General features: G+C 42.1%; 1 protein-coding gene across 2 annotated transcripts in view; it reads right to left on the bottom strand.

Annotated features, from left to right (window-relative positions):
* The window catches only part of LOC138676835 (prolactin-releasing peptide receptor-like), a 319,426-nt gene that overhangs the window by 179,646 nt on the left and 117,112 nt on the right, over positions 1–22,668 (bottom strand). For both annotated transcript variants that reach the window (XM_069766490.1, XM_069766492.1), the window contains one exon: positions 15,098–15,972. In XM_069766490.1, the coding sequence (XP_069622591.1) occupies positions 15,098–15,525 (428 nt within the window). In that variant the 5' untranslated portion in view covers positions 15,526–15,972. The remainder of the gene's footprint in view (positions 1–15,097; positions 15,973–22,668) is intronic.

Below are 22,668 nucleotides of genomic sequence, written 5' to 3'. Positions count from 1 at the left end.
TAAAAAAGCTCTTTTCAAAGCCACTACTACAAACAAGTTGAGTGCCAAGTTTATTTACTATATGTTTACTGGTTTGGGGAACCTATCTTGTGCACCAACACAGCTGTGCCACGATATATTTCACTACATGTACTAGAAAATGGGAAAAAAATTCCAAGTGAGGTGAAATTTCAAAAAAAGTTCAATCCCACACTTGTTTTTTGTTTGCCATTTTTTCTAGGTTCACTAAATGCTAAAATTGACCTGCTATTATGATTCTCCAGGTAATTTCGAGTTTATAGACACCAAACATGTCTAGGTTCTTTTTTATCTAAGTGGCAAAAAAAATTCAAAACTTTGTTAAAAAAAAATTGTGCCATTTTCCGATACCCGTAGCGTCTCCATTTTTGTGATCTCGAGTTGGGTGAGGGCTTATTTTTTGCTTGCCGAGCTGACTTTTTTAATGATACAATTTTGGTGCAGATATAATCTTTTGATAGCCGGTTATTGCATTTTAACCCCTTCATGACCTTGGGATTTTTCGTTTTTCCGTGTTCGTTTTTCACTCCCCTCCTTCCCAGAGCCATAACTTTTTTATTATTTTTCCGTCAATTTGACCATGTGAGGGCTTATTTTTTGCGGGACAAGTTGTACTTTTGAACGACATCATTGGTTTTAGCATGTCGTGTACTAGAAAATGGGAAAAAAATTCCAAGTGCGGTGAAATTGCAAAAAAAGTGCAATCCCACACTTGTTTTTTGTTTGGCTTTTTTGCTAGGTTCACTAAATGCTAAAACTGACCTGCCATTATGATTCTCCAGGTCATTACAAGTTCATAGACACCTAACATGACTAGGTTATTTTTTATCTAAGTGGTGAAAAAAAATTCCAAACTTTGCTAAAAAAAAAAAAAAATTGCGCCATTTTCCGATACCCGTAGCGTCTCCATTTTTCATGATCTGGGGTCGGCTTATTTTTTGCGTGCTGAGATGACGTTTTTAATGATAGCATTTTGGTGCTGATACGTTCTTTTGATCGCCCGTTATTGCATTTTAATGCAATGTCGCGGCGACCAAAAAAACGTAATTCTGGCGTTTCACATTTTTTTCTCGCTACGCCGTTTAGTGATCAGGTTAATGCTTTTTTTTAATTGATAGATCGGGCGATTCTGAGCGCGGCGATACCAAATATGTGTAGATTTGATTTTTTTTTTTATTCATTTATTTTGATTGGGGCTAAAGGGGGGTGATTTAAACTTTTATATATTTTTTATTTTTTTCACTTTTTTTAACTTTTTTTTTTTACTTTTGCCATGCTTCAATAGCCTCCATGGGAGGCTAGAAGCAGGCACAACGCGATCGGCTCTGCTACATAGCAGCGATCATCAGATCGCTGCTATGTAGCAGAATTGCAGGTGTGCTGTGAGCGCCGACCACAAGGTGGCGCTCACAGCTGCCGAGGATCAGTAACCATAGAGGTCTCAAGGACCTCTATGGTTACTATTCTGAATCATCGCCGACCCCCGATCATGTGACGGGGGTCGACGATTACATCATTTCCGGCCGCCCGGCCGGAAATGGTAGTTAAATGCTTGCGATTGACAGCGGCATTTAACTAGTTAATAAGTGCGGGCAGATCGCGATTCTGCCCACGCCTATTACGGGCACATGTCAGCTGTTCAAAACAGCTGACATGTCCTGGCTTTGGTGCGGGCTCACCGCGGAGCCCTGCATCAAAGCAGGGGAGCCGGCATCGGACGTACTATCCCGTCCGAGGTCAGAAAGGGGTTAAAGCAAAGTAGCGGCATCCAAAAAAACGTAATTCTGGAATTTTGACTTTTTTCTCACTATGCCATTTAGCAATCAGGTTAATCCTTGTTTTATTGATAGATTGGGCGATTCTGAACTCGGCGATACCAAATATGTGTATGTTTGATTTTATCTTTATTGTTAAACAATAAACAAACAAAACTTTATTTTAAAAATTGTCTGTGTCTAACCGTGTACAGAACATACCACAAGGTCCTGGGCAGGGGAGAAGCAAAAGACAATACTGACATTACAGCAGGAGATCACAGTGGATTCATTTTGTGAGGTAAAATATTTTTTAAAAACAGTCAGTGAAATATTTTACCTCACAAAATGAATCCACTGTGATCCTCTGCTGTAATGTTAGTATTGTTTTTTGCTTCCACCCCTGCCCAGGAGATGTGGTTTGTTGTGTACATGGTCAGACACACTCACCCCTGTGTCTGACCATGTATAGAACATTAAAACAAATAACACGGCACTCAGAAATAATAATGCTGGTGGTGCTCAAGTCGAGTATCCAACCCATACAATTAGGCAAAAAAATTACTTGGCACTCAATATTTGAAAAAAATTGATTCCTTCTTTATTGTAAATCCAGACCAAATAAAATAAATGTTTTTGGTCTGTCATAGGACCTTCATTAGAATTTCCTTATTGGAGAAAACTGGATGTCATATGAAATTATGGGAATGAAGGCGGCTGAATGCGGTCTGGTGACGGTAATGCCAACTGGACCTGGTGGGGCTATACACATAACAGGAGAGGAACAGCGCTACTTGAATATGCAAAGGACTTTCGACAGGAATGGCGCTGAGTGCTTTGGTAAGTCATATTTCAAGCCCACCCTTCAATAGGGCGAAAGCTAATGTGACCCTGTGGGGTTGTAACGTAGTAAAAGATGGAACAGCACTCAAGCCCTTGGCAGGAAACTTGCAAGGGGGATGATGCTTATTGCCCAGGTCCGTCATATGGCAATACCACCAGTGAGTGAGAGGGCTCTGGAAAACTGTGATCCCCTACTGTAATGTCAGTATTATCTTTTGCTTCCTCCACTGCCCAGGAGATGTGGTATGCTCTGTACACGGTCAGACACAGTCAATTTTTAAAATGAACTTTCGTTTGTGGGAAAACCTGGCTTCCTCTGCCTGTAGACACGCCGCGCATCTGCCACCAGGATCAGCCGAATAATTCACTGCACCTGTGCATAATTCACGCATGTGCAGTAAATCAGACCGCCGCCATCTTCGTGCAGACAGATATCGGCGGTCACATTAAAACTGTGCATGCACCCCTCCTGTACAAGGATGGCAGCAGTCAGTGAATAATTCGGCTAATCACGGTGGCGGCATGTTCTGCTGGTGGTACCGTGTAAGAGGCTGCGTGAGTGTGTGAGTGTGAGAGTGAGTGTAAGTGTGTGAGTGTGAATGTGAGAGTGTGTTAGGGCTGGCGGAACCCACCGAATAAATATAAAGATAATAAAAGGTATGTTCGCAGGCCGGGGTCCACTGTGCAGAGATGGAACCTGCTGCTAGGTAATGGCGGCACTATATGGCGGTATTACGCTGGAATAAACTCGGGTTCCGTCAACCGGTATGAACTGATGCGAACTCTGTTGCTTCACAGAGTCGCAGGAAACTAAGGAAATGCTGTGCCCTGTTAGCAGTCACAGCGTGCAGCAGATGGACGCTAGTGGGATCCCTGAAATTCATCCCCACTATGCTGGTGATTAATCCTGCTCTGACCCTCGGTGGTTTTTGAGCCTGCTCCTGAGGATGCCCTGAGTCAGATGCTGAGATCAAGCGGGAGTTCCCACCCTACACTGACCGGTTGTCAGGAATAATCAAAGATTTACAGCACGGAGTGCGTACAGCGCCGCTCTTGAGGATGCCACTAACCACCCTTACAAGGGTTAGGAAAGCGCTCTAATTGCGCACGGCGCCGCACTGGCGGTTGCTGCTGGTTAGGCGCAATAAGGATCGTGCTCTTGTGTTAAGGATAGCACTGTCAGGCGCTAGGTAGCTCCAACATTCGTGGGCATTCAACAACTCTAGGAATGGGAATGATTAAGGAGCAATCACCAGAACAGGCATACATCCACACACACACACGATAACAGGATTATACTAGCGCATGGCCGTGCGGCCACACAAAACTTTTATAGCAGAAGCACTCCGGGACCTTCCTAGTGGTCCAATAGGAGCTGCCACAGGACCTGAGCATGTGACCCCGACCTCCAATGAGAGGTTGTCCCTTGGGCATGCTCAGAAGAAGAAAAGCAGGACTTGGCCCCAAGAGCGCCTGCATGCCGCTGATCAGTGCTGATTACAATGACTGAGCCTGGAAGGGCCACAGTAACCAGTATCTGCCTGAGCCAGGCACTGGGACCGACATCTCTGCTGAGCAGGCTCCACTGCGGCTGGAGGAGAATGGGAGACCCCAGCGGAGGTGGTTAAAGATTCCCCCTGTGCAGCGGTGGGAACTCAACACCTAACAGTGTGAGTGTGTGTGGTGTGTATGGTGTATAGAGTGTGTGGTGCGACGGTGTTCCGCTGGTGGTACCACGCAATAGGTTGGTACCAGCAGCAGTTTACATATTGAAATACCCATCACTTGGGTGTCCCAATATGGCGGTTGGTGAACTTCCTCTGCTAGAAATTCTGGGATACGGTGACATCTGGACCGAACAGGAAATGAAAACATTACAAGGCAATTGTATAAATAGATATCCAATATATATATATATATATATATATATATACATATATATATAGTACCCATATTTTTATGAAAAAAGTGCACATATTTGATATAGCAGCATCTGTAACGACACGACCTATAAAGCTGTTCTACTAGTTAATCCATTCAGTAAACACTGTAAAAAAAACAAATAAAGAAATAAGCAAAAAACGATGCTTTTTCATGATACTGCAGAACAAAAAGTGGAATAAAATGTGATCAAAAAGATGAATGTAAATAAAAATGCTATAGCTGAAATTCTCATCTTGTCACACAAAAACAAGCCATCAGCTGAAAAGTAAAAAAGTTATAGCTCTCAGAATAAAACGATGCAAAAATAATTATTTTTCCTATTAAATAGTTTTTATTGTGTAAAAGCTCCAAAACATAAAGTACACTGCTCAAAAAAAATAAAGGGAACACTAAAATCCCACATCCTAGATATCACTGAATGAAATATTCCGGTTGCAAATCTTTATTCATTACATAGTGGAATGCGTTGAGAACAATAAAACCTAAAAATGATACCGGTAAATGTAAATCACAACTAATATCCCACGGAGGTCTGGAGATGGAATGATGCTCAAAATCAAAGAGGAAAATCAAATTGCAGACTGATCCAACTTCAGTGGAAATGCCTCAAGACAAGGAAATGATGCTCAGTAGTGTCTGTGGCCTTCACGTGCCTGCATGACCTCCCTACAATGCCTGGGCATTGTCCTGATGAGGCAGTGGATGGTTTCCTGAGAGATCTCCTTCCAGACCTGGACTAAAGCAATTGGCGGGCCAGTCCATAGCTTCAATGCCTTCATCTTGCAGGAACTGCTGACACACTCCAGCCACATGAGGTCTGGCACCAGCATATAGTCATCTCGGTAGGTCTCCTGACGGATCTCCTTCCAGACCTGGACTAAAGCAATTGGTGGGCCAGTCCATAGATTCAATGCCTTCATCTTGCAGGAACTGCTGACACACTCCAGCCACATGAGGTCTGGCACCAGCATATGGTCTGAGGATCTTATCTCGGTACCTAATGGCAGTCAGGCTACCTCTGGCAAGCACATGAAAGGCTGTGCGGCCCTCAAAAGAAATGCCACCCCACACCATTACTGACCCACTGCCAAACCCGTCATGCTGAAGGATGTTGCAGGCAGCAGATCACTGACCACGGCGCCTCCAGACTCTGTCACGTCTGTCACATGTGCTCAGTGTGAAACTGCTGTCATCTGTGAAGAGCACAGGGCACCAGTGGCGAATTTGCCAATCCTTGTGTTCTGTGGCAAATGCCAATCCTCCGGCACGGTGTTGGGCTGTGAGCACAACCCCCATCTGTGGATGTCGGGCACTCAGACCATCCTCATGGAGTTGGTTTCCAACGTTTGTGCAGACAAATACACATTTGTGGCCTGTTGGAGGTCATTTTGCAGGGCTCTGGCAGTGCTCCATCGGTTCCTTCTTGCACAAAGGCTGAGGTAGCAGTCCTGCTGCTGGCTTGTTGCTCTCCTACGACCCCCTTCACGTCTCCTGGTGTACTAGTCTGTCTCCTGGTAGTGCCCCCAGCCCCTGTACATTACGCTGACATACACAGCAAACATTCTTGCCACAGCTCACATTCATGTGCCATCCTGGATGAGCTGCACTACCTAAGCCACTTGTGTGGGTTGTAGAGTCCGTCTCATGCTACCACGAGTGTGAAAGTACAACCAACATTCAAAAGTGACCAAAACATTAGCCAGAAAGCATTGGTACTGAGATGTGGTCTGTGATCCCTACCTGTCGTACCAATCCTTTATTGAGTGTGTTTTGATAATTGCCAATAATTTATATCTGTTGTCTATTCCATTTGCACAACGAAATTGATTGTCAAACAGTGTTGGTTCCTAAGTGGACAGTTTGATTTCACAGAAGTTTGATTTACTTGGAGTTATATTCTGTTGTTTAAGTGTTCCCTTTATTTTTTGAGCAGTGTAGATAAAAGAGGTATGGCTGTAATCATACTGACCTGAAGAATAAAGCTGCCTTATCAATTTTACCACACGCGGAACGGCATAAAAATTCCCTAAAATCACAATTCCTGAATTACTGGTTTTTGTTCATCTTGCTTACCAAAAATCAGAATAGAAAGTGATCAAAAAACATTATGTGCCCAAAAATAGTACCAATAAAAATTTGAACTCGTCCAACAAAAATTAAGCTCTCACATGACTCTGTCGGCAAAAATATGGAAAAATTATAGCTCTCAAAATATGGTAATGCAAAACCTATTTTTTGCAAACAAATGCGTCTTTTAGTGTGTGACATCAGTCAAACATAAAAGAAAACTATATTAATATGGTATCACTGTAATTGCACCAACCCAAAGAATAAAGTCGCCTTATCACTTATACCACATGAGGAACGGCATAAAAAGTAAATAAAACAAATTCTTCACCTGCTGTTGATTTGTTCATTCTGTCTCGCAAAAAAACGCAGTAATGCTCAGCACACATTTATCCTGCGCTCTTCACTGAGTGCTTACACTGAAGTTTCCGTGTAAATCTCTGAAATACTTGATTCACATGGAACCTCTGGCTGAAGATAACGTGGCAGATGGAGGCACTGAGGATGCTGTCTGACCTGTTATCCGGCGATGTCCGTCTTTTCAGGTGTGCACAAAAGTGCCATTGGCCACAGTTTTGTGCACCACTGACAAGAAGGAAACTGCTGAACAGAGGCCAGGCGGAGTTCAGAGTAACTCGTCTGCCTCATTCTAGTGAATGGCTCCCTCAGGATTTCATGTGAATCACATCAATCTTAAATTTATATGGTAACCTCAATATACAGTAAGTGCTCAGCGTAGAGTGCCGGATAAATGTGATCCCAAATATTACTTAAAATGTTCCCAATTAACCCTCCGTCACATACAACTGATCTGACAGGCGCTTCTCTTTTACTTTCATTTCTCCTTCCTCACCAGATTGTGAGGAAACCCCCTCCCTCCAGGTAGTCTCCTGTCTCTTGAAGGTCTGTGAAACCTGATATCACAGTTGGATTTCAGAGCTTCAGGGGAGAGGATATAGCTGCACAGATCTCTCAGGCTCATTGTATGTGAATACGTCACATTCAGTAAGGTTGGTATTTTATGTTTTTATTCATCACAATAGTTTATTTAGCTTGTTTTATGAATGTATAGCACAAAATGTGAGGATATTTCATAGAAATAAGGGAGATTTTATAAAAGAAAGTGTGCTGCTCAGGCATATACAGTAGTTCCCTAACATATTCCTTCTATTGCTTCAGATTATCTGCTGAAATGGAGAGGAAAATGTACAATTTATCCAAACAACTTGATGTTGAGGAAGTAACAAACATGCTGTTAGATGATAGAGACCTCACACTGAATGAGGATTTAGGAGAGGAAAGTGAGATTGATTCTCATGATGAGGTGGAAGAATGTGTCCTGGATTCTGAAACAGAGCAAGATGGTGACAGTGGTGAGGATGAAGAAGTTGGATCATATTATATTGGAAAAGATAAAAATACTAAATGGAACAAGAAGCCATTCCAGAAAAAACGTAGGGAACCTTTAAACATTATTACTCACCTTCCTGCAGTAATAGGAACTGCACGTAATGCAAAAACTGCAGTTGAATGCTGGAACAGTATATTTACAGATGACATTCTGGACTCTATTGTCACATATACCAACCAATATATAGACATTATAAAGGACAAGTACATCTGCAACAGAACCATCAAGCCCACAGATGAAATAGAACTGCGTGCTTTTTTTGGATTACTGTACCTTGCAGGAGCTTATAGGGCAAATAGACAAAGTCTGGAGGAACTTTGGGGTAAAGATGGGGATGGAGTTGAAAAATTTAGCCTTGTTATGTCCATAAACAGATTCAAGATTCTAATTCGTTGCCTTCGGTTTGACGACAGAACTACCCGAACCGAACGCAAAACACATGACCGACTTGCTCCAATTCGTGATATATTTCAAAGATTTGTTGTAAACTGTAAACAAAGTTATTACCCTGGAGAGAATCTCACTATTGACGAAATGCTCCCTGGTTTTCGTGGTAGATGTGCCTTTCGTCAATATATTCCATCAAAGCCAAACAAATATGAAATAAAAATTTATGCCCTTGTTGATGCCAGTAAGACCTACACTTACAACCTGGAAGTTTATGCAGGAAAACAACCAGAAGGTCCTTACTGTGTGAGCAACAAACCCATTGATGTTGTAAAAAGACTGGCTGAACCCTTATTTGGATCGGGTCGCAATATTACAGCTGACAATTGGTTTACAAGTTGTGATCTGATTGATTATCTGAAAATTCAGAAGCTGTCATATGTGGGAACTGTAAGAAAAAACAAAAGGGAATTGCCGCCACAGTTTGTAAGTGTGAAAGAGAGACAACAGTACAGCAGTATGTTTGCATTCCATAATGGAAAGGCTTTAGTTTCCTATGTACCACATGCCAAAAAAATCGTACTTCTTCTATCAACACTTCATGATGATGCTGCCATCGATCCTGGGACTGGGGCAGAAAAAAACCCGGAGATAATTACATTTTACAATGCCACCAAAGGGGGTGTGGATACAGCAGATCAGATTTGCTCCACTTTCAACATCAGCAGAAACATCAAACGCTGGCCAATGGTCATATTTTTTGCTATGTTGAATTTGGGTGGTATAAATTCACAAGTAATTTATCTTGAAAACAAGCTTGAACCACTCCGTAGACGATTGTATCTGAAAAAATTGGCCCATGAACTAGTACTTGGAGAGCTACGCAGGAGAAGCGTGAAAACAATCGGTATCCCCTCTCGCCTTCAAGTTAAGCTCAAAAGGTTCCGCCCAGAAGATGATGGTGAAAAGTCACCATCTGCATCACCTCACAAAAGAAGGAGATGCACCACCTGCCAAACGGAAAGCGGAACCAGAAGGCTTTCAAATTATGAATGTCTCAAGTGTCATAAAGCAATTTGCCTGACACATGCAAAAATGGTGAGTAATTCTTGCTATTTGCTCTGCAAGTGTGACTTTTCTGGGGAAACCTCAGCATCTACTTCTGATTGAATATGTTTTTAATAGTACTTAAGGTACCTTAAAATTAAGTTTGTGTTCAAAAATTTTCTTTGTACATTTTTTTGAGAGAGTCGAACTGGGGACTATTTGGCGGGAGTTTTGAAAAGTTTGTATTTCATAGTTATTAGTTTTATGTTAAGTAAATGTTTTTTTTTGCAACTGATTATGTGTAGTCTCTTTTATTACATCCCTATGAAGGTCACTGATCACTTTTAGAGCACTGAAATTGCAAACATTAGATATTATAGGTATTTTTCCAGCAGGCGCCTGACAGGCACATTGTATGTGAACTCGTTAGTCCGAATATTGTATGTGACGGAGGGTTAAAGCTTCAACTCAATCCACAAAAAAGCAAGTCTCCGCTCAGGTCTGTCATCTGTTAACAGAAATATAGTGGGCTCCTACTTTACTAAGAGTACAAAGGCACTGGAAAAGCACTATGGCTCCAAATGAAATCCAGTGAATTCTGTACTCCCAAATCCAAATGCACCCCTCAATTCTGAGTCCCACAATGCATCTAAACCACATTTAGCGTTCACATGTTTGGGGATAAGAGTGAGCTATTTTGCTCTTCTAGCACTTAGGGGCTCTGTATATGGAGTCTGCAAACTATTCTAGAAAAATCGGCGCACCAGAAGGAAAATAGTGCTCCATCCATCCTGAGTCTCGACGCATTGCTAAGCAGTATTGTACAGCAACATAAGGGGTATTTTCACGTTCAGCAGAAATTGTGTGTCAAATCTGGGTGCCATTTTTACCCATTTCCCATTGTGAAAATGTAAAATCTAGGGTTAAAACAAATTTTTGTGGCAAAAATGAAAGTATTTTTTCTTCACTGCCCAATGGTATAAAACTCTGTGATACACCTGTGGTGTCAATATGGTAACTGCGCCCTTAGATGAATTCATTGAGAAGTTTAGTTTGTAAAATGGCCCAGTGGCTCATAGCACCTGCAAATCATATCAGTACAATCTGCACTATAATATGGCACTCCTTCCCTTCTGAGTTTTGTACTGTGCATGAAAAGTAATTCCCAATTGTATGTAGGCTATTGGCACAATCAGGAGAAATTGCACAACAAACTGAGTAGTCAATTTTTTCCTATCAGCCCTTATAAAAATTTAAAATATTCTGACAAAAACAACATTTTAAAAATATAATCATGCTTCCTTCAACAGTAATGGTATAAATGGTATAAATTTCTGTGAGGCACATGTGTTGTCATCATGTTCACTGCACCCCTACATGAATCCATTGAGAGATTGTAAAATGATGTCACTTATGTTTTTTTTTGGCTGTTCTGGCACCTCAGGGGCTCTGCCAATATAACATGGCATCCTCAAACCATTCCAGCAAAATCTGAACTCCGATATGGTGCTTCTTCCCTTCTGAACTTTGCACTGTGCCTCAAAAGTAGATTTTGACCATATATGCGGGTATTGATGCACTCAGGAGAAATTGCATAAAAAAATTGTATGGTGCATTTTCTCCTGTTATTCTTGTGAAAATAAAAAATGGGGGCTGAAAACATTTTTGTAAGAAAAATTTGATTCTTATATTTTCACAGCTAAAAACTTCTTGTAGCAAAAATGTGATTTTTTTTTTTTATTTTCACTGCTCAACATAATAACTTTCTGTGAAGCACCTGCGGGTTCAAAGTGCTCACCACACATCAAGATACATTCCTTGAGGTGTCTAGTTTCCAAAATGTGGTCACTGGTGAGGTGTTTCTACTGTAGGGACTCTCCAAACGCGACATGGCATCCACTAAGGATTCCAGCATATTCAGTTCAATCCAAATAGTCAAATGGATCTCCTTCCCTTTCGAGCCCTGCTGTATGCCCAAACAGTAGTTTTCCCCCAAATATTGGCTATCGGCGTACTAAGGAGAACTTGCACAACAAATTTTATGGTGCAATGTCTTCTGTTAGCCTTGTGAATATAAAAAAATGGGGGCTAAAAACATTTTTGTAAGAAAAATTTGATTCTTATATTTTCACCGCTCAACGTTCTCAATATCTGTGAAGCACATTGGGGTTCAAGATGCTCACCACACATCTAAATACATTCCTTGAGGGGTCTAGTTTCCAAAATGGCATAACTCGTGGGGGGTTTCCACTGTTTAGGCACATCAGGGGCTCTCCAAACTTTTTGAATGTGGTGTTGAGCACCTTGAGGGGTGAAGTTTTTAAAAATGGTGTCACTTTTGGGTATTTCCTGTCATGTAGACCCCTCAAAGTCACTTCAAATGTGATGTGGTCCCTAAAAAAAATGGTTTTGTAAATTTTGTTGGAAAAATGAGAAATCGCTGGTCAACTTTTTTCCCTTCTAACGTCCTAACTAGGGTTGAGCGAAACGGGTCGGTAATTTTCAGAAGTCGCCGACTTTTGGCAAGGTCGGGTTTCATAAAACCCGACCCGACCCCTGTGTGGGGTTGGCCATGAGGTCGGCGATCTTCTGAATCTGGTATCGGAATTCCGATACCGAGTTCCGATATGTTTGCAATATCGGAAATCGGTATCGGAATCCATATTTAAGTGTAAAAGAAAGAATTAAAATAAAAAATATTGCTATACTCACCCTCTGACACGCCCTGGTACTAACCGGCAGTCTTCCTTCCTTAGAATCAGCGCTTGAAAGACCTTCGGTGACGTCGCGGCTTGTGATTGGTCGCGCGACGGCCCATGTGACCGCTCACGCGACCAATCACAAGCCGCGACTTCACCGAAGGTCCTTCAAGCGCTGATTCTTAGGAAGGAAGGCTGCCGGGAAGAAGCAGGGCGCGTCCGAGGGTGAGTATATACCTAATAAGAATATACTCACCCTCAGACGCACCCTGCTTCTTTCCGGCAGCCTTCCTTCCTAAGAATCAGCGCTTGAAGGACCTTCGGTGACGTCGCGGCTTGTGATTGGTCGCGTGAGCGGTCACATGGGCCGTCGCGCGACCAATCACAAGCCGCGACGTCACCGAAGGTCTTTCAAGCGCTGATTCTAAGGTAGGAAGATTGGCGGTTAGTACCAGGGCGCGTGAGAGGGTGAGTATAGCAATATTTTTTATTTTAATTCTTTCTTTTACACTTAAATATGGATCCCAGGGCCTGAAGGAGTTTCCTCTCCTTCAGACCCTGGGAACCATAGTAACCCATTGCAATGCATTGAGTTTCGGGTTTCGGCCGACCCCGACCCCGACTTTTTTATAAGATCGACCGATTTCACTCGACCCGACTTTTGAGAAAGTCGGGTTTCGTGAAACCCGATCCGATCCTATAAAAGTAAAGGTCGCTCAACCCTAGTCCTAACAAAGAAAAATTATGTTTCAAAAATTGTTCTCATGTAAAGTAGACATGTGGGAAATGTTGTTGATTAACTATTTTGTGTGATATAACTATGGTTGAAGGGCATAACAATGAACATTTTGAAAATTGCAAAACATAAATTGCCATTTTGTAATGCATACTACAGTTTGATCATGTGTTATTACACTTTTTGTTAGGTAGAATGTGCAAAAGAAATAGTGATTCTAGATTTTTTCTTTTTTAACACTATGAAGCAAAGAATCAAAATGTTGCCTTTTCCAGTTAATAGGTCACTACCAGCTCAGCATTAAGTGAAAACTTCAAAAAGCCAAGTTGCTCATTATGTAAAGTTGGTCTGTGGTTGAAGTCATCAAGATGATTGTCAATCATAAATTGAGCTAAATACTTCTATGACTTCAACTTGTGTGCTTGATGGTTCTTTACCCGAAGGCTGACAACAGGTTATGGACAATAGTGAGACTGAATACAACTGGTGTCACTTGACATCTACATGGTAAAAGTAATTAATTGCTTTTATGCTTAATTATATGCAGTCACTGTTCAATCAGCCATATTAATCAAGTAGGGAGTAGGGACTATATTTTATGCCAAAACATTTCATAAAAAGTCACTTAAGATCATTCTACACAATTGAATTTCTAAATATTTTCCATTTAGTTCGCATAACCATTGATTTGCCATAAAAGTCAGTATAAATCTCAGGTGACTCCAGAGGTTACGTAAGATTCAATTTGTACTCAATATAAATATGAATGAGAAAAAAAGGCACCAGGTAAAAAACAAGAGCAGATTATAAAAAGATAAATTGCTTATGGACCTGTCACCACTTAGGGGTTTTCACTTTCCTGTTTCCTCAAGCAGTCCCCAGACAAGGCATCATGGTTTGAAAAGTGGTCGAGTCCCCCGACAATTGTTAAGATTTCATATGTTCCGGACCTGCACCTTTTACTAATGTGGTCATACTCCACGTACTGTCACCCTGGAGCTCTGATGCCCCATTTGACTGTACTGCTAAATGGAAATCTGGTGGTGAGCATTCCATGCATTGTTCTAACTAAGGCCACTTTCACATTCTGTTCCTGTCCCCGTTCAGTGGTCCTGTTGGGGCTTGCATCCGAAGTCCCAGCAAAATGGGATTCGGGGCGTATGAGCCAATGAGTCTATAATAGTGCTAACAGAGTCAACATGTGCTCTGTTGTGTACCATGCATATATGCCTACTGGAGGTGGACACTCAGACATAGTAGACTGTCAGCCTTCAGTAGGCATATATGCCTGAAAATGGTGCACAACAGAGCACATGTGCCTCTGCCAGCAGAATTATAGTCTTTGGTCCCATTGGCAAATGCGCACAAAATACAATTTTTCGGGGGTGGGTGGTGGGGGGTCTGGATGCAACCCCTGACGGGACCACTTTACGTGGACAAAAACGCAATGTGAAAGCACCCTTAGGATAAGTGGTTGGCAGGAGATTTTATGCATATTTTATGCATGCAGGATCCACAGCACATTACAATAACAGCAATGTGGATGATGTTTAACTAAATCTCAAACCATGTTGCATATTTTGCAGTGCAGAATCCATGTGAAAATTGGTATTGTTTTTTAAATCCACCCGCCTCTGGTCTTAGACTGCTGATAATTAAAACGGAGGAGGCAGGTCATTCAGAGACTGGAGGCTGGCAGAGGGGTTGAGCGATCACAGACAGGAAGGAGAGGACCTGGTGCACAGTACGGCCCCTGTGCACCGAAACTTAATCAGCAGAAAACGTCAAATAAGGATTAAAGATCAACAAAGCGGATTTCTTTCCCATGTAATCAGTATTACAGCGCCATTACAGCCATGTCTTTATATTACATTACAAAATCGTGCTGACAGGTTCTCTTTAAGTTCTGCAAAATATTTGAAAATTTTGAAAAATGTCTTGTGAAATTATCTCACAATGCAGATTTCTATTATCCTTCGTTTACTTTCTTAGGAAAATATATTTGAACTAGGGAGTCAAGAAAATATAAGAACCAGATACAATTTAGAGCACATACTGTAGGTCATTTATGTTGCTGAAGAAAACATCATTGTGAAACCTTCTGAGGTGGTAATTGCATGATATTAAAATTTTCTGACATTGCAAAATGAATGCTTAAAGCAGATTAGGAAGAGACGTGAGGGTTTGTTACCTGTCCACAGCAATGGCTGTCAAGGTGAAGACGGAGACGTAGACTGTTACTGGCTGTATCAGGAACACAAAGTAACACATAAACTTGCCAAAAACCCAGCCTTGGGAGTTGAAGGCATAAGCAAGAGTAAAGGGCACACATGTGGCACACATAAGCATGTCTGAAAAAGCAAGATTTCCAATAAAGAAATTGGTGACATTGTGCATCTTCTTGGTTCTCCAGATAACATACAAAAGCAGGTAGTTCCCAAATATTCCAATCAGTACTACTAAAGTGTAGCATGGTATGATGAGTGGCTTGTATGACTGTATGAGTTGGACACCAGTGAACTCTGAGCTGGAGTTGGAGCTGTTGAGTTTGCCCCAATAAATTGTAAGATTGGCAGGTCCATAGCTCCTGCTACTGGTGCTTTCCATATTTGCAGACATTTTCTATAGTAAATCCATATCACCGTCACACAGCATATTTAGATAGATCAATTATTGAGAGTAATTCCACATTTGATGAATGTCTTTAGCATTGACCCAACTGGTCTCAATCACTGTATTCTTCAGATTCCACAATACCTTTACAAGTCAGCCAAGTGACATCTAAATATGTGCTAGATCCTTGGCACTTGCATGGAAAGACACCAATATTATTTCACTTAAAATTAGTACCAAGGGTTTCTTCCAAACATTATAAATTTAAAAAAGGAAGTTTCCAGAATAAGTTTTTAGAATACGGAAAGATTTGTGAAAAATGTTAGCCCTACGAGAGAGTAAAAGACCACTTCAGTTGCTCCTTGATAGGTCTTCTTCACAGAATATTCATTGCATTCCTCCAAAAAAAAAAAAGAATTCAATCCTTGTATTTTCTTGACAAAATTTTCAAAGCTAGAAAGGACATAAAGAAAATATATGTTAGGAATTAGCAAAAGTAAGAAGATTTGCATTTAAACATTTTGCAGCATCCAAAAGTATGTTCAAGACAAAAGATCTACTGAGATAGTGTGCAAAAAAACTAACATTTTCTTATAAGATGAAAGCTGTTTATCTCTTGAAAGAGAACAATGGCTCCTTCAATCTTAGGTCTACCATGGTTTCTACCACTTAAGTAACAATAAATCATATTTGGTACAAAATATTATCGTTCCAAAAAGGCAATCACTAACAATCTTGCAATAATTCATTTTTTGAGGTTTTACATAGTAAATATATGAATATTGAATTTGTAGTAGAAAGCTTATAAAAGTTGTGACCATTTATGAAAGTAGTGACCATTGGAGGCAGACTTTTTTTTGTCAGTAATCACTATGCCATACACTACTGTCCATCCATTGCCTGCCTGGATTACCTGCTTGTGGGAGCCAATCCACAGTAGTTGCAGAGAAAAAAAAGAGTTTAGAGTAGAGATACTTTAATTGTTCGTCCATCTGAAAAATGAAAGGTTGACAGTGCCCTTCAATAATTGTGATCAGTCCAGGGTTGCCAACCGTCCAGATATTCCTGAACAGTCCTTAAAAATAATTAGATGCATTTGTGATATTTTTTACAGCTGGAGAAAATTGTTCAAATTATTATAATTATAATTATGATTTTACAGTGATCGCTGCTAATGTCTCCATAACAAAATTACGGGATGTAGACCCATATCACTCAGAATCTTACAGTCACCGCTCACAGCACTGAGAGAGGCGGCTATAGGCACGCTATAGGACTGATTGACAGCTGGCTATGTACTGATGCGCTGCAGTGCTGGCTGCCAGTCAGTGTGGGGGAATACTTACAGCTGCTACTCTTCGTTCTCTGAGCAGAGACCGTAGGCGTGCCAGCATGACCAAAAACAATTGGTTCCTGGCAGAAATAAAGTCAATTTTCTCCTTAGTGGTGTACGTTCAGTACTGCGCCACAAACCTTCATAATTTTATTAACCTGAAGATTGTAACCTATTAGCCTCAACAAATGTAGAGGTGTAATTTGGCTGTAATAAAAAGTCAAATCATAGACAGCCCCAGGAACGCGAGTGGAACGGTGCTGACACCAAAGGTGAATATACTGTAGGTGTTTTTATTTTTCAGGGCCAAACAAGCAAACATTCAGATTGAGAAGGGGTGGTCCTAGTACATGCAAAATATTGGCTGGACAGACATCTGTCTGATATGGTTTATGAATCCTGCATTGAGCAGGGGGTTAGACCAGATGACTCAGGAGGTCCCTTCCAACTCTAACATTCTATGATTCTGTGAAACATATTGCTGTGTGACTGTATCCTAAAGGGAATTTAAATTTTTTTTTGTTTTCAAATTAGTTTTATTGAAAACATATAACAAGCATTACACTGACAGGCAAGCAATTTTACAGCAATGCACAGTTCAGTAGGTATCAGCAACAAAGTGATCATGACAGTTATCTATCATGGCAAGCTTCAAAGAAAGGAATCTATACAATTCAGTAACATAGTTACCCTTAATAAGATGTAGTATTTAAGTGTCAATGTAAACCAATTCTGTCCATAAATAAATGATCATGTCGGAGTGCAATGATTGCACAGCGCTAATGCAAGTAGTTAAGAGTAACAATAACAAAAGCGGAAAGCAGCATCTGAGAATCCAATTACTATTCATTCAACATCTTGTAGGACATTCGCTGACACTTATGTTTTTCATATACTATATTCTCATATATGAGATTTTTAGATTACCCATCTGATTGGACATATGAAGGTTTGGAGGACTTGTGTAACGTACAGAACTGCCTGATGGCAGACCAGCAGTACAGACAGGTAAGGCAAGGTCAGGAAAGCCACACCAAAAAAAACAGGAAATCAAGGAACAAGAGCAGAATCATTAGAAAACATGTCGGGGGCAATCAACAGAAGGTACTCAAAAACAGCAGAATGACACAACCATGTAGCGAGGCTGAAGACAAAGCTATAACTGGCAGCCACGGCCACATTGCTGAGGGTTTAAAGAGCCAGGAACCTTGCCCATGGCTCCAGCAGAAAATGAATCAAGGTTGACCCCTGAAGTGCCAAACAAAATGGAGAACTGAAAGTGAAAACATCCAGCAGGCCTAAGATTTATCTGAGGAGCTCTTATGCTGCCCAGCAGCAACTTCGGACTTAACGCTGCACCGCCTAGTAGACATAGCTGGCGTGGGTGGAGCGTGTACACATGCAAATGTTACAGCTTTGCAGAACCAGCTAAATGGCAATGGTTTTTCAGGTGAGGTGGATCCACTAAGCCCCAGGTCCGGGTGGGAACACGACCTCTGGGTGTTGATACAGAAAGCTGGAAGGCACATGGACAGTGACTTGTTACACTCTGGAATCTCAGGTGCAGTAGAATGGATTAAATGGTACCCAGCAGGGATTGAAGCAAGACTGAAGAAATGTGGTGCACACTGTATTCTTGGAGCGGAAGGTGCTGGCTGAACTGACAGTCACTATGTTAATGGAAAAGCAGCCGCACACATAAGACTTGAGGATTTATGCAAAAGTTGCTCTTTTATTTGCGCGTACAGTCATCACCATGTGCTCAATATCATATGAAGGATTAGACGGACAGTAAGTTTTTAGGTTAACGTTTCGACCATGGCTGGTCTTTGTCAAAACCTCTCCGAAAAAATAAATAAAAAATATCAATATACGATACAAACATGCTGTACATAAATACACATAAGTGGTAACAATGACAAGAAATGTGCTGATATCAAAAACCCTTTACCAATAAAAACCTCACATATATACAATTATATACAACCCTATGTGCAATCTAGCAATACGTTAAAGGGACCCTGAAAGGTGTCCCTGGAAATACATTTCCTAAAGGACTAAGAGAAGCAGGTGAACCATGAAGACGGAGGCCGAATCTGCATTAAGACAAAAAATAGCATATCCAAATACATGTCCATATATACACAACTGCATTTTTCATTTCTGTTTTGATTTTTTGTTTTGACGTATGGAAAGCATATGGCAACAGCCTAGAAGGAAAACAGTCATGACCCTACACATTAGACACTCCCTTACTACATTAAGGGGGTGGGTGGTACATGGGAAAGACAGAGTAATATCCTCAATACACGGGATAAACCAGTCTACACAATACCTAAGTCTATATCCCAGACATACATAAATCTAAGTAGTATAGATTAGGGCACTAACCTTTTAACAAAGGTAAGGGGTGTGCCAAGGAGAAAAAGTCTGGTCTGGGCTGTAGGAAATAGAGGATATTTTAGATAAAGGAAGGATGAAATAGGAAAGATAAGGGTCTGTAAGCACCCATATAATTACCGGTATATGTGGGAGTCCAGGAACGCTTTGTCCGTCTCATTGGTGATGCAGTGTGGAGTGGGGACGCTGCCGGACTTTTAACCTAGTGGCGTCTGATGTCATTTCCGGGGATGCGCAATACAGCGCTACAACCCCGTAGCTAGGAGAGAGGGCTGACATGCCGAAGTGCGAACGTCCTCATACTGCGTCTGCACGTCTGGGAGAGAAGGCTATGCGCATGCACAGTGTGTTTAAGAAGACCCAGCTACTAGGTTTCTATATGCAAGCTGGTTTGGCCATAATGAGAAGCAGCGCAGTGAAATTAAATATTAACCCCTTCATGACCTTGGGATTTTCCATTTTTCCGTGTTTGTTTTTCGCTCCCCTCCTTCCCAGAGCCATAACTTTTTTATTTTTCCGTCAATATGGCCACATGAGGGCTTATTTTTTGCGGGACGAGTTGTACTTTTGAACGACATCATTGGTTTTACCATGTCGTGTACTAGAAAATGGGAAAAAATTTCCAAGTGCAGTGAAATTGCAAAAAAAGTGCAGTCCCACACTTGTTTTTTGTTTGGCTTTTTTGCTAGGTTCACTAAATGCTAAAACTGACCTGCCATTATGATTCTCCAGGTCACTAATATAATAATAATAATAATAATAATTTTTATTTATATAGCGCCAACATATTCCGCAGCGCTTTACAAATTCTAGAGGGGACTTGTACAGACAATAAACATTACAGCATAACAGAAATACAGTTCAAAACAGATACCAGGAGGAGTGAGGGCCCTACTCACAAGCTTACAAACTATGAGGAAAAGGGGAGACACGAGAGGTGGATGGTAACAATTGCTATAGTTATTCGGACCGGCCATAGTGTAAGGGAGTTCATAGACACCTAACATGTCTAGGTTATTTTTACCTAAGTGGTGAAAAAAAATTCCAAACTTTGCTAAAAAAAAAAAAAAAAAAAAAAAAGTGCCATTTTCCGATACTCGTAGCGTCTCCATTTTTCATGATCTGGGGTCGGTTGAGGGCTTATTTTTTGCTTTCTGAGCTGGCATTTTTAATGATTCCAATTCGGTGCAGATACGTTCATTTGATCGCCCGTTATTGCATTTTAATGCAATGTCGCGGCGACCAAAAAAACAAAATTCTGGCGTTTCGATTTTTTTTCTCGTTACGCCGTTTGGCGATCAGGTTAATGCTTTTTTTTATAGATCGGGCGATTCTGAACACGGCGATACCAAATATGCGTAGATTTGATTTTTTTTTTATTGATTTATTTTGATTGGGGCGAAAGGGGGGTGATTTAAACTTTTATATTTTTTTTATTTTTTTCCCATTTTTTTTAACTTTTTTTTTTAACTTTTGCCATGCTGCAATAGCCTCCATAGGAGGCTAGAAGCCGGCACAACCCGATCACCTCTGCTATATAGCAGCGATCTGCTGTTCGCTGCTATGTAGTAGAAAATCAGGTGTGCTGTGAGCACCGACCACAGGGTGGCGCTCACAGCCACCGGCGATCAGTAACCATAGAGGTCTCAAGGACCTCTATGGTTACAATGGAGAAGCATCGCCGACCTCCGATCATGTGACGGGGGTCGGCGATGCGCTCATTTCCGGCCGCCCGGCCGGATGCGGTAGTTAAATGCCACTGTCTGCGTTTGACAGCGGTACTTAACTAGTTAATAGCGGCGGGTGAATCGCGATTTCACCTGCCGCTATTGCGGGCACATGTCAGCTGTTCAAAACAGCTGACATGTCCCGGTTTTGATGCGGGCTCACTGCGGAGCCCTGCATCAAAGCAGGGGAGCTGACCTCAGACGTACTATCCCGTCCGAGGTCAGTAAGGGGTTAAAATGAAAATAAAGGAAAAAATAAAATTTTTTATTTTTTCCTTTATTTTCATTTTTATATTTAATTTCACATTTAATCTTGACTGTTATGCCCACCATATTACTATTGTGCCTGCACCAGCCAGTACTAAACAGGTGCCAGATTTCATGGGAAAACAGCGCGGAGGGGACGGCGCCCGACGCCCCAGAAGATTTGAGTGACGGCAGTGTGGCATTTCCAGCAGGGGGGTTAAGACCTGCCTCCCTGTATAAAGAAAGTTTTTTTGGCGAAATTATAAACCGCTTTATTTTGGCAATAACTGCACCAAAAACTAAAAGAGCCACCTTGTTAGAATGCAGCATTACTGCTACACAAGGTGGCTCTTTTAGTTTATAACGGCTGGAGGGGTTGACAGAGTCCCTTTAATGCAGATTCAGCCTCCGTCTTCATGGTTCACCTGCTTCTCTTAGTTCTTTAGGAAATGTATTTCCAGGGACACCTTTCAGGGTCCCTTTAACCCCTTCCCGACCCATGACGCCACGTAGGCGTCATGAAAGTCGGTGCCAATCCGACCCATGACGCCTATGCGGCGTCATGGAAAGATCGCGTCCCTGCAGGCCGGGTGAAAGGGTTAACTCCCATTTCACCCGATCTGCAGGGACAGGGGGAGTGGTAGTTTAGCCCAGGGGGGGTGGCTTCACCCCCTCGTGGCTACGATCGCTCTGATTGGCTGTTGAAAGTGAAACTGCCAATCAGAGCGATTTGTAATATTTCACCTATTATAACGGGTGAAATATTACAATCCAGCCATGGCCGATGCTGAAATATCATCAGCCATGGCTGGAAATACTAATGTGCCCCCACCCCACCCCACCGATCGCCCCCGCAGCCCCCCGATCTGGCCGGTACACTGCTCCGGCTCCCCTCCGTCCAGTGCTCCGCTCCCCCCCGTGCTCTTGTCCGCTCCCCCCGTGCTCCAATCACCCCCCCGTGCTCCAATCACCCCCCCTGCACTCCGATCCACCCCCCCCGGTGCTCGGTTCCACCCCCCCGTGCTCCATTCCAGCCCCCCCGTGCTCCATTCCAGCCCCCCCGTGCTCCATTCCACTCCTCCCGCGCTCCGATTCCTCCCCCCGTGCTCCGATCCCCCCCCGTGCTCCGATCCCCCCCTCGTGGTCCCCCCCCACCCCATCATACTTACCGATCCAGCCGGGGTCCCGTCCGTCTTCTCCCTGGGCGCCGCCATCTTCCAAAATGGCGGGCGCATGCGCAGTGCGCCCGCCGAATCTGCCGGCCGGCAGATTCGTTCCAAAGTGCATTTTGATCACTGAGATATAATCTATCTCAGTGATCAAAATAAAAAAAATAATAAATGACCCCCCCCTTTGTCACCCCCATAGGTAGGGACAATAAAAAAATAAAGAAATTTTTTTTTCCCACTAATGTTAGAATAGGGTTAGGGTTAGGGGTAGGGT

This window comes from Ranitomeya imitator, chromosome 4, assembly GCF_032444005.1.
Source record: "Ranitomeya imitator isolate aRanImi1 chromosome 4, aRanImi1.pri, whole genome shotgun sequence".
NCBI lineage: Eukaryota > Metazoa > Chordata > Amphibia > Anura > Dendrobatidae > Ranitomeya > Ranitomeya imitator.
This window is presented reverse-complemented; position numbering and strand designations above follow the sequence as displayed.